The sequence below is a fragment of the Mytilus californianus genome, unplaced genomic scaffold (assembly GCF_021869535.1).
Source record: "Mytilus californianus isolate M0D057914Y unplaced genomic scaffold, xbMytCali1.0.p SCAF_4, whole genome shotgun sequence".
In the NCBI taxonomy this organism is placed as follows: domain Eukaryota; kingdom Metazoa; phylum Mollusca; class Bivalvia; order Mytilida; family Mytilidae; genus Mytilus; species Mytilus californianus.
The window spans coordinates 55,584,674-55,598,758 of NW_026262690.1; the positions used below are offsets into that span (position 1 = coordinate 55,584,674).

At 32.0% G+C, this 14,085-nt stretch overlaps 1 protein-coding gene and 1 long non-coding RNA gene across 2 annotated transcripts in view; one reads left to right on the top strand and one right to left on the bottom strand.

Moving 5' to 3' along the window:
- The window catches only part of LOC127698488 (protein Wnt-11-like), a 39,433-nt gene extending 36,860 nt beyond the window's left edge, over positions 1 to 2,573 (bottom strand). The window contains exon 1 of the mRNA XM_052201987.1: positions 1,693 to 2,573. Within this exon, the coding sequence (XP_052057947.1) occupies positions 1,693 to 1,793 (101 nt within the window). The 5' untranslated portion in view covers positions 1,794 to 2,573. The remainder of the gene's footprint in view (positions 1 to 1,692) is intronic.
- Positions 1 to 14,085, top strand: part of LOC127698541 (uncharacterized) — a 191,307-nt gene that overhangs the window by 136,354 nt on the left and 40,868 nt on the right. The gene's annotated exons all lie outside the window — the stretch shown is intronic.

The window sequence follows — 14,085 nt, forward strand, 5'->3', positions numbered from 1 at the left end:
TTTGAGTTCTGAACCCCTGTTGGTATCGCATATTTTTATCAAATTGGTGAAGTACATGTATTTTGTGGTCACTAACAAGATAACATCAGCTCAGTGAATTAACATTTCTGGTGATGTATGAAACAACAATACTAACACTTGTCACAAATATTATACATGTATTGATTTTTATTATAAATGACTTCAATATTTTATTTTCTAAATAGTTAAACATTTTAAATTACACGGCAACGAAACATTTTCAATCTCTTAAACAAATTATTAAACATCTTTTTAAGGTCATAGGAGCATTATAATTAGTATTATCTCTGCAGTAGGGTCTACTTGTCAAAAAAGATTTCCTGATAAAAAGAGTTATTTTCATATTATTTAAATTTACCGTTTATATATATATTCTTTTGAACAATATTGTGCTAATGCAATCTTAAAACCCCTGATATATCTTCAAACGTCTGAAGTTTTACATATAAAGAAACCGTTTTAAAATTGATGTCCGCTCGCACCTCATTTGTTTTCTTTTTATTAAATATCAAACAAACATTTTTTTAATTCATTTCATGTACTAGTATTCAGAAATCCATTATCAAAGATCTGTACTGTTAACTTATGTATTCTTACACCATCCCATAATCCACATGTGAAATAAACAAGAGAAAAGCAATTAACCACAAAACCCGTCTATGACTTTAAGGAACCGAACATGTACATGTAAATATTAAAAAATAACAAGGTGATAACAAGTAAAACACGAAGCAAAAATATGATTACATGCAAGTATTCTACCTCGTTAAAGATAGCAATACAATCACATATTATGTTTCTCTTTTAAAGTAAAAATACTGAAATATTTTCTTTTTTCAAAAGCATGCATAGATAGAACATTAAGGACCACAAAATTTTCGTGTTTCATCCAGCTATTATTACATGTACCGCTGCTCATATATAAGATGACCTAGCAACAATGAATTAGCGGTCAAATCAATTTTTCAATCGTGTGTAATTAATTAATGATCCAAACTTGCAGATTGTCATCTTCGAGGTAACGGGTTGTCGAGATAAAAAGATTTACACTAGTATTATACAAGTGATAACGTTTGGTATCTGGACTTAAGTTTATGTTGTTTTTTAAATGTTTAAAATTTCGACGGAAATCATATGCTTAGTTGCACTGTTAATTTGTTCAGCGCTGACAAAATTAAGTCCATCATTAAAACAAACGTTTTATCAGTTTGTAAGTTGAATAAAAAGCTGAAAATTTATTGTAAACTACGTTGTTTAAATCATCATTAAATCCCTATTAAGATTAGATAATTTTGATTTACGAATATTGTGAATTATTTCAATTAAATTAAGATTAACTATTTGGAACTTTCAAGTCGCCACTAAAACTGATGAGAACAATATATCTGCACATTTTGCATTAGAACAGTATATTTATTTTTTAAAGACTTATTGCAAAAGCATTTGTTTATTTATTGACAACCGTAATTATGCATTTGTATTTAACATATGTATGAAAATGAGGAAGTAAAACTACTGAAATATTGGAATTAAAGTATATATAACTCTTACTCTAACCAAATTAATCGCAAATGTCTCTTTTTAGATAGTCTGAAACAATTTTGAACACGAATACAATTTTCATAATTGTGAAAATTGTAACTGCAGAAATGTAAAATAAATTCTACTTACAACCATTTTACTCCGACCGAGTTTTGCGTCTGTACTAAAATCAGAATGAGAGTTGGAACGACTATAAATCCCGTCCGGATAACTCCATCACTATTCCTCATCCTTGGCAGAATCTGACGCAATGACGTCACAAACACATAAATTTTCCACAAAATAACTCAAATCGAAACAAAATTAACACTCCGCTCATATGCTATTTTAAATCCATCGTTTTCCATTTTTTATTTTTTTCATGTACGTTTCTTCATCGTGTGATCGTATTAATATTTTTTGGAAACTACACTTTGTTTTGTTGTTCTATGCTATACGCAATATGAGGAAAATCGTATTACACCATTTTCAGTAATTCTACAGCAAAGTTGGTATATCCTGTCAAAATTGAATTTCACGATAAAATTTCGAACGTTTTCTAGACTGAAACAAGAAAAGGTATAAACATAATACTGTCATGATCAGCCAATCAAACACCTCTCTCTGTTCGTCTATTCATACCAACACAGCAATAAAATACGGATATAATTTATTGCCACAAATCAGAAATCTTCCATACACTTCGATATCTCAATGTAACATTTTACATTCTAAATGTGTTTTGCAAATGAAACAAATGACAATTTCCTATAAACTTTTTTTAAATGGAGAATGTCGTTATGTTCATCGGTAGCTGACGACGTGATCTAAACGACTAAAATTCTTAGTGTGTACTTTGTTCAGAATTAAAACTCATTTGTACCAGCCCACTTAAGATTTACAATCGAATTTTACTGACACAGTTAAATTGGAAGTTTTCGCGACTCACAACTGCAGATAAAATAAATCCCCGTGCCTTCTTTTAAACTATCAATTTTCTCATTGTAATAGTTTGCAACTGCTTATTTCTTCCGATGCAAACAAAATGAGTTGGCAAAGGTTGGTTTAATACCGAAACTTGATGATACGTGTGCAATTTATCAAATAAATTTGGCCATTATTCTTACGAGTAAATGATTTATTGACAAATTTGTTCTCGATTATTACCGCAGCATTATATAAATAAAAAAGATGATACAATTATATCTGTATAATACAGTTTTTTAATATTTGAATGTGTTTTGGGTTAATATAAAAAAAACTCCATCAAATTATAAAATACAGATATACCTGACATAAAGAATAAATAAATTTAAGTACATACTTTAAAAAAATCGTAGTGATAATAATGGTATATTAATCAAAACATTGACATTGATGGGTACAATCTAAATGGTTGAAATAAAAAAAAACATAGTAAACTACAAATGCTACGCGAATGCAAAAGAAAAAATAAGATTTAAGATTTTTTTAGAAAATTAAGTGTGTAGACTACAAATCTATAGGCAGCTTTTCATCATCGTAAAAAAATAAACAAAATATATTTTGACTTCCATATTATTTTTAACGAAGGTGTAGAGATTAACGCCTTACCTGAACTTAAAGAAAACAAAGTCGAAACACAATGGATGATGAGACAAGAGAAAAAAGTAAAAAACTGAACAAAATAGGTGTTTTTAGTAAATTTGTTTTTGCCTGTAGACATTTTTTACACACTCCAACTGTTTTATTACCCGATTTTCCAATTATCTTTTTTGGAAAATAGAAAATCAGAAAGGTTTCATTACAAAACGAAATATTAACATTATATTGTTGATAACACGTTATCAATTAGCACGCCTTCGGGGTACCTGTTAAAGTCATTTGCACAAATTTGATTGTCACCTTTTTACAATTACTGTCAAGGAATTTTTAGATTAGCAGTTAAATACGTTACGGCAATGAAATTTGACATAGGAAATGAAAACAAACAATACTAAGGTGTTAAAATTATGTATGCGATATCTTAAACTTGTCAATTTAGATTACAGACAAACTTTTATTTACCACGGTATTAAATAATTTACATATATTGTTCAAGATTTTGTTACATGTATCTCAGACCAAGAAATTAAATAGAATGTTTAGAGAAAATGTATACTGATTAAAGTTTTATTTAAAACACTTTAAGAAATAAAGAACACCTAGAAGGTTCAAAATAATGATGTGTCAAAAAATATGTCAACCGAAAGGAAGGAATTTGACAATAGTGCAGAATATTTGTTTTTTTTAGCGTTTTGTTTCGGCTATTACCGTGCCTTGCACGTGTCTGTTGTATGTTGGAAACAGTTGTAAATGTGCGGAAATGATGATGAGAGCGTCCACCATTTCCCTAAAAATATAGGTAACCTCCACGCTTTTTGTTTGTAGCCTAATCAAATTGTGTAATTTTTTATGAAAATCACATAGTGATAATCGATTGAATATTAATTTAGCAAAATGGACCCGCGTGTTTTCTTATCGGGTTCAAAGTGAAAAATGTGGAAAATCAAAAATATAAACTTTATTGTGTAATCTAAGAGCAAACAAAACGACATAAACTGGACCAAATTTTAACTCTTCTTATGTGAACTAAATATACAACTTCCATGATTTGAGCCTTGAAGTAAACATTGGGCTTCGACAGAAAATTTCTGATTCGTACCGTAAGAAATAAGAAAATACACATTAATTTTATGAGATTTTTCACAGAATGTGTACTTGCCACGAGCAAAACGACATTTTTCCCATACGGAGCAGGATTGGCTTATCCTTCCAGAGAGCGCCCGTGGTGACGCCTGTTTTGAGGGGATTTCTTTAGTTTTCTATGTTGTGTTATGATGAATGTCTTATCGTCGTTTTCGTTTTTTTACCATAGAAGTGTCAGTTTACCTTGTACTGGTGATTTTTATGGTCTCTTAGGTGTTTCCTACCCCTTTCTCATCTAGCAAATATGTTAAGTATTGGCATTTAGACGCTCGATCAATAACTATATTGTATAATGATGGGCGTGGTCCTGAAAAGCTTGGCGGGTATGTCTGACCTTGGGACAAATAAACTTATGAAAACCTATGACCCCAAACACAATACCAACCATCCTGTTTCCAAAGAGAACTAAAACCAAAGACGGACAGAATGATTGGGTCATTCGAAAAGGATAATCTTCCCGGTTGGAAATGTGTACATTTGCTTTTATTGTCGATGGTTTAATTGTCCAATGAAAAGTCTTAATGCGATTGTTACTACAATATTTATCCCATCATACATCGCTCTGGGTCTACTGTCGTCGTCATCTTCGGGATGTAAACAACGGAATGTAAGAAATAAAACCTTATATTCAAATGGATGAAAAGACATCTTTCACTAATGTACTAAAATATATATTTTTTTATTGCCCATTTCTGCTTTGGTCTACTCGCGAAAAAGCTTTAGTTTAGCACACTCGTATTGGCATTATTTAGAAAATTATCCTAAGATAACCGAAAGACCATTCAACCAATATGTAGTTTGTATAGGCACTTTAGTACAAAATATAGAATGATTATAAAAAAAAACCACTAACAACCCAACTAAACGGATTATATGTCTGATTGCTCGTTCTAAGTATTAAACTTTTTTTACAAAAATGGCCTTAGATGACAAACCGACAGAAAACAGAGACTGGTTTTGTCATCAATAAATTGAATACTAAGACAATTGAATAAAAGGCGATTTTTTTATCTTTTCATCTTGTAGTCCTTGAGGTATTGAACGAAACTATATGTATTTACACTTTTATAGTCTGTGTTCGCATGGCAGGTGACGCATGAATAGCAGTTACCTTGTCAACGCATCCGCTCTCGCTCCTTTTAGACTTTATAAGATTTCCTCAGATGTTTTCACTTGATTTGTATTTTCAAAATGGATTTACAAGACTTGAACATAGGTAAACTACCTTTTATTTAGGCGATGCAACGGTAACAATGGTAACAATTTCGTCTGATCAGGAGAGCTTTAAACATGTCCAAACTGGAGTCTAAAAATGTGCCTTAAATTTACAGTTTATTTTAATAAGAAAAAAAACCCAGCTATAACTGTGATTATAAAACAAACGAAACATGAAATAGAATCTGCATGAGAGATGTACTTTATATAACATAAATATTTCCCTGCTTTGACGATGAGATAAAAATAGTAATGACTGGCAAAAGTTCTAAAAATAACAAAAAAATGCTACATAGTTCTAAAGCAAATGTTTAGCCGTTCACCTCTTTCAGGTTTTGCATCGGAGAGAACACATAAAGGTCAAATATCAAATTTGCTTGGCAGTGGTGTTGTCTCGGTATGTTTTTTTTTTACTTATGGCATTTGATTGCCCCATTGTAAAGTCTTTTCCTCATATTCTAATGTTTGATAAAAAATTATAATCTAAAAGACTATCGAAAGTGCATTATCATCTTGTGAGCTAGCACGTTAATAATCCGTCTCAGTATGTCGTTATAATGTATAGCAAATATTTAAACAGTTTCTCCAAGATGTTTTGTGTTATTATTGTCATTTGGTTGCTGTCTCATTGAGTTATACTCAACATCTTGTTTTATATATATTTCTCGTCTTGGATATGATTAAAATGTTTCACGGTATAGTCGTTATGCAACTATCAGCAAAACAGAAAAAATAAAGAAAACAGGGCCATTTCTGTATATATATTAGCCTCTTATTCAATTTAATTCATGTAGATGATCGTCATATCTTGGATAGAGTAAACATGAAAAGAACACATTTAAGCTTGTTGTCTTACAAATGATTTTTCATAGGTTAAGAAATGTCAACAGAAGGACAAACCAGTTTGTAAAGATTTTTTAAAAGTTGGAAAAATAACTGTTTCTCCAATTGGAGGCATTTTCACACTTTTTGTGCAAAAGATATCTAAGACTTTATCCTTGTAAAAAACACAAAGAAAACCCAAACCACAAGTCTAAAGATAGAGTAAGGCAAATGATCTTATTATTTGTTTAAAATCTGTGCAATTCCAGTATAAATTATAAATGTATATACATTTATCAAAATTTTGTAAATTTTATATTGGAATTGCAATTTTAAACAAACATATATCACTCTCTTCTTATAGACTTTTTTCTTTAGAAATGGCTCAAATAAATCGACGGATAATATCGCAATTAGCATTGCATTAGTGTCTTGTCAAGTCAATAATGTGATTTTTCATACACGATATTTGAGGAGTTCGTTCGACGCCGGACGTTTTTAATTCCGACTTATTGTATCTTCAGATAAATCATATTCTTATTCTTATAGTATGTTGTAAATGACCTCAAACAGTAATTATCAACACCATAAGCATTTATAGGAAATTTAAAATACATTAACACTATAACAAATCACATATTAATGATATATGATTTACATTATCAAAACATTTTTTTTAACTTCATATCAAGCAGGAGACTTATATACTAAGTATAACTTGAACAAGATTACAATATACTTGTAAAATGATTTACATGTTTATTCTTATGACGCTAACAATGATTATAAAATACTGAAGGAACGAATTTGCTGATATTTCAGGAAACTTGGGCTGACATTCAAAGAGGTATACATTTTAGATTGAACAAGTTGTTCTCGAATTTGAAACTTCCTCTTTCATGCATAAACTTTCTTTGAGTTTAACAGCGAACCAACTTTGAATGTGATTTTAAATGCGGATTTTTTCCTTCAGTAAAAAAATATTAACAAAAATACCGACCATGCGAGACCCTCACGGGTAGTCAAGGTCGTTAAACACACCCTAGTAGTAGTAGACCTCCAAGTTAAATTAAAAAAGGGGGGAACTCCATGAAACCAGATAAAATCAAATGCTCGCCCATATCAACAAACGGAATGCATGGAAAACAACTGTCATATATATTCCTGACTTTGTGCGATACAGGTATTTTCCGAATAAAATGGTGGGTTAAACATGGTTTTGTAGCTAGCTGAACGCACTTGTAAAACATTTTAGAATAGCAAGTATTAAATTACCGTGAATGCGTAAATTAATGTTTTAATATATTACACATCGTTCTCTGTAAGAAACGGCATTATGAACAAACAATAGTTCCTCAAAACAAAAACAAAAACATAATTGAGCAAAACGCGTCCCATTAAAAACTGGGAATAAATTCAGATTCTGAGGAAAGGGAACCAATTCCTGCTCTACTAGTGACAACCGGCGTGTTGTTCATGATTTATAAGTAGAAATCCGTTATCGAGTCGTATTTTGTGATAAGAAATGAGAGGACTGCTACTTGGTGTGTATTTTTGTAGCGAATAATGTCATATCCAAGTCATCTTTGATACAGATACTCCTTCACGGTTAACCAAGTCATAAGGGGGTCCGAATATTTTCAAACCGAAACTGAAAAGATGACACCAACCTTACCATTCGTAACCCTTCTTTCAGTAGTGTTCTTGTGTGCAGCAACCCTCTATCAGGGAAATTCTGACAGGAAACACAAGCTCTGGAATAAATAACGTGCTTTAAATGAATGTCTCACCAATTGACAGATAAACTGTTCATGTATTAGTAGCTAGAATATGCTACACAGAAATGGCAAGTTGACAGTGGGAGAATTTAAAATTTACAGTAAAGTTTAGATTATTCTCTTTCACTGTCGTTTGTAGGTGATAGTTACGAAGCTGCAAAACAAATATAATCGTGTCTTGAGTTTCCTTTATTTCAACTATAATGGACTTATGCGATCAGCACATTCACCAAACTTTTTGAATCATTCAGTGAAAGGAAATAATATATAGTGGAACATAAAATAAAGGACGGTTCCAGCTTCTCTTAATTTTCATGAGTATCTGGTAAGATTGCCAGTGAGACAAGTATCCATCAAAATCAAAATGCCGTGGATAAGCAACTCTTATAGATCACCATAAAGCCTTATCTGCTATGCTGTCTGTAGTCGTTTAATCCAAGGCTGTTTGCATTTTTTACGGAGTCTTCCAATTATTTATATGATTGTCCTGATGGTTTCGAGAATTTTATAAAGGAGATGGGACAATAGCCCAGAGAAAAATATAAGTGCAAATTGAAAAGTTACCATACATAATCTTAAATGTGTCCTATCTATACTAAGGTACAAAGTGTATAAAAAATAAAAAAAAATCATATCTAATGAGTGATCATGGCAGCAACCCATGATGCAATTTGTATATTTTGCAAAATTTCGTGAATTTCGTCATCTAACATCAACTTTTAAGTATATTTTGCATAGGAAAAGTACGTGTGCACCCAATAAATCTTTTTATTTTTGGTGAGAGTACGTAAATAGCATTAATAAAGCTTCTCTAAAATTATTTTGTTGTTTCTTTGCTGTGCACGATGTTTCCACAAAGGTAATATGGATTGAAAATTGCATAAATTCAGCAGTTTTCTTCGTTTTCCTTAAAAAGGTGCATATAATGACGTAATTCTACGTCATAACATCAAAAATCTTGTGTAATTAATTGATATTTCTTGACCGTTTGCATTAACTTTAATTTTGTGGGCCAAAAAAACAGACTTTAATATTGTGTTTGTGTTTTCTTAAATGCTGGTAAATCAAACTTTTGAATATTCAAGGTCTGCAGACTGTTATTTGAAATCGGCTTTGAACTAACTTTCATTAACTGCGAGTTCTCTCTGAAAGTTACTTTGTGTCTTTTGTTTTTTGTTTATTGTGTTTTGAGCTTCGTCAACCGTTTTCAAACAGATTTTTACAGTTTGTTCTTATTTTGTGCTGTTACACCACTGTCCAAGGTTAGAGGGGTAGCAGGAGCCTGCAATCCAGTGGCTGTCAATGGTTGGTGCATGTCATATATGTTTTTCGTTTATTAATGAATAAGTAATCAGGTCGTTGGTTTTCTCGTTTGAATTGTTTTATATTATGCCATTATAGGACTTTCATAGCCTACTATACGGTATGGGTTTTTCTCATTGTTGAAGGCCGTGCGGTGACCTATATAGTTACTTACATTAATGCCACTTGTTTTCTGGTGAATAGTTGTCTAATTGACAATCATCCCACATCTCCTTATTTTTATATAACAAATATACATGTATTGTAATATAATAAATCAAGCTATTCCATATTAGTATTATTTTGGGGTTTTCTTTTTGATATTGACTTTGAATAAAACAGCGTAATGACCTGAAGAAAATTTTTTAAATAATTTTTTTACCTCGCAAAACGATCGACACGTGAAATCTGAAGAAAATACTAAAATTTATATTCTACGCAAAAAGGTAAACAATTGATATCCCCCTGCGAAACGTCACGTAAACTTATTCTAATATGATTGATGTACAATTGGTTTTAGGATATAATAGTAGTTTTTATTAAACACTTTTTTCTTCGGAATATGGAATAAAACAATACTGAGTGAATTTTGTTTCGTTAAAAATATGGTTTAATTGACTATTGAAAACAAACAATCCTCCACACAGCCGTCTATATATCGCTATTCTTGAGCGCCACCACACAAACATATATCTCTCGCTAATAAATGGCTGGATCTTATATTAAATGTCAGATAAGCTAGGAATATCTATAATTGTAAACATGTGAACAATTACAGATGACTACAAGGCCTTCAACAATGAGCAAACCCGTACCATATAGTAAGTTATAAAAGACCCCGGGGTGACAAAATGTGAAACTATTCAACAGAGAAAACCAAAACCAAAACCAACAGCTTGATTTAAAGTACAATTATAACATAAAAATAAGTACGGCCAACTGCAACTAACGACGATCACTGGATTACAGGCTCCTGTCTTGAGACCTTTATATACAGCAAAACTTCAAAACAAAATCTTTGTATCTATGAAAGAATTTAGTAAAATTTTTAAGTAGTTATTTATAGCAACAAATCGCTGATTTCAACTCTACACTAAAATGTACGACAAAAGGGACGATTTTTCGTTCTTTATTGTTAATTTTCCTTTATTTGACGGTGATGTGCCTATGTCACCATCTTAGGGTGTTTATATATCACAACTCGTTCGCTATGCCTGTCTGTTGTACGTTTTGGATTTCAATGAACATAATCTATGTATTACTGGTAAATTATTAAGTCAGGGATTTCGTTACCACAAATTACTTAAAACATTTACTAAATTCTTCCATGGATACGAACTGGGTAAACTTATCGATCTTTTAAATAAACTTATTCCAAAAGGTTACCAATTCAACACTGTAATAAAATCTTTGAGTATGGTTTTTATTGGTAATATTGATTTTTTTGTTTATCAGTAAATTAAGATCAAACTAAATCTATACTATTAAACGAGAAGACCTCATTTTGTGTGTCGCTTCTCTTCCTTCCCCAATAAATTAATCATCATGCCTCTGTGTCCTATAGGTACCATGCATAGTCGCATTTGTCATCCATTCTTATGATTATTCAGTTTGGGTTATTTTGGGAGAAAAACGAAGAAAAAGGCATCCGGATATTGTTTCCGTCATCAGACCGACTTTTAAGTCATATCCAAGACTTCCGATTTTAAACTTTAAAAGAGGGGGTAAAGGGATATTATCCTGCAACGTGTTTTCAACGCAAGTTTTTATTTCACGTGCAGCCGTGAAAAAGGTTCGTTATTCATCGTGTTTCTTGAAATCGATAAAAAAATCAATGTGCAAGAAATTTTTAATTGTTCGCTCATCGTGAAATGGCAATTTTATTTCGCGTTCTTCTGTGCAGATACCCCCTTTACCCCCTCTTTAAACACAATTTTCATAATTACGCGGGAACAGGACAATTATTTTCGCGTTATTCTGCATGTATACTATGTTTATAATCCTAAAATATATAGAGAATCTCTATATAATATAGCAGTGATCGCCGTGGAGAAGAAACTTGGAAATGATAGTTAACAGCAGACACACTTTATTTATATTATATGTATGTTCATAGTATACAGAAACGCGAAAATCATGGAATTTAACAGAGAGCAAAAAAAAAAATAACGGACTTTGGAAAAAAGGAAGAGGGCTTAAAATAATTATCCTGTCTCCAAGTGCCTATGACTCAGTTTGATACCTTTTCTGAAATTCTCCAGACATAAAATCTTTTACAAAAATTCATCCTACAACAGTTTACATACTTTCAACCAAGCTCTAAATACCCGCGATTTCGCGGGTGTGTTCTAGTAATATTTGTATATACATATGCACATTCATGGCTCTACAATCTGTCGATACCTGTATCTTGGCAATGCACAATGTTTTTATCTGACTGTTTATGACGTCTTAACACTAAATCTATTGGAGGTTGGATGTGTACTGATTGATATTTTAGTCTTAGATGCATGATTTTTTTTTCATTAGTTGTTATTGGCTTTGAACTAGCTGTCAGTAACTGCGAGTACTCTCAGATCTGTACTTAGTGTATTTCTGTTGTGTGGATGTATAAGTACCCGTATACGTCAACTCTGTGTTTTTGTTAGATGTATTTCTATTTGTATCCATCTGATGAGTTAAGCCTTTTTCAACTGATTTTTACAGTTTGTTTTTATGTTGTACTGTTACACCAATGTCCCAGGTTAGGGGAGGGTTGGCGCCTTCAAATTAGTTTAAACCCGCCACATTCTGTATGTGCCTGTCCCAAGTCAGGATCCTGTAATTCAGTGGTTGTCGTTTGTTGCTGTGTAACATATTTGTTTTTCGTTCATTATTTTGTACATACATTAGGCCGTCAGTTTTCTCGATTGAGTTTTTATTAAATTTGTCATTTTGGGGCCTTTTATAGCTGACTATGCGGTATGGGCTTTGCTCATTGTTGTAGGCCGTACGGTGACCTGTAGTTGTTAATTTCTGTGTCATTTGGTCTCTTGTGGAGAGTTGTCTCATTAGCAATCATACCACCTCTTCTTATTTTTATATTGATATTTTAATCTTAGATGCATGATTTTTTAATTAGTTGTTATTGGCTTTGACCTAGCTGTCAGTAACTGCGAGTACTCGCAAATCTGTACTTAGTGTCTTTTTGTTATGGGGATGTATAAGTACCCTGCCACGTTCATTCTGTGTTTTTGTTAGATGTATTTCTGCTTTGTATCGATCTGATGAGTTAAGCCCTTTTCAACTGATTTTTATAGTTTGTTCTTATTGTCCCAGGTTAGAGGAGGGTTGGCGCGCCTTCAAACTAGTTTAACCCCGCCACATTATGTATGTGCCTGTCCCAAGTCAGGAGCCTGTAATTCAGTGGTTGTCGTTTGTTGCTGTATATCATATTTGTTTTCCGGTCATTATTTTATACATAAATCATGATGTTAGTTTTCTCGTTTGAATTGATTTACATTTCTCATTTCGGGGCCTTTTATAGCTGACTATGCGGCATGGGTTTTACTCGTTGTTGAAGGCCGTACGGTGACCTATAGTTGTTAATTTCTGTGTCATTTGGTCTCTTGTGGAGAGTTGTCTCATTGCTATCATACCACATCTTCTTATTTTTATATAGAGTACATTTGTTGAAATTTATAAAGTCATCACAGCGAACAAATCAAGGGAAATATATATAGGGAACGAAAATTCATCTCTTTTGTCGTAAATTTTAGAGAAGAGTTTCCCATTGGAAACCCGAATATTCAAATCATAAAAATGACAATTATCGCTGTTCATATTAGATTTATTTAAAGGCATTTCACTGGGAGAATTCTTGGTTATATTTAAAAAAGCAAAGATATCATCAATTTGGAATATAATTAAGACGGATTTGTTTGGCTATAAACTGATTCATAACAATAAAGGAACAAGATTGTTATCAAATTGGCACAGTTGGTGCCCACAGGAATACAGTTATACCTATAACCTGTCGATAAACTTTATAGCCGAAATGTTTATAGATGTTATCAAAGACAAACTTTACGGCTTCTATCATTTCATCACAGCATAAGTAAGTATATCTAGCATACTTTTGTTTTATTACAGAAGAAGGCTATATATGAGTCGCAGCAAGTACATTTGTATTCAGATTGTCGAATGACCATTGGATCAATTAAGAAAACTTCTATTAGACAAGATTATGTGGAAACGTACTCGTCGGTAGTTGTCATATGTGATATACTAATGTGTGTACCCAACAACTCCTTTAAATAGTAGTGAAGAGAGTAGAAAAGTCACAACTGTTAACCGAAACTGAAAGGAATTTATCTAAAACAACCAATGATTTTATACACTGCAAAACTAATTTAATCCAATTATTTTCATATGCTTTATAACAAAATTTTATTTACGTTCTTTAGTAATTATAGCCAGGAAACTTGTTTAAAGTATAGACATATTTGTTATGGAACACTTCATAGAAGCCGAGATGAAACTTTTGATGGATTTTTTTGTGTACTAGTAGTTGATATAGCCTCTATTTGGTGTGACCTTCAAATGATCAGATTTGACTCGCAGTGGAGCACACGGCCTTGATTATAGAAGAATTTAGATTTACCTTCTTAAGAATTTTCCAGTGGTATTTATGTCCAACTACTACCACAATGTTGGTCTA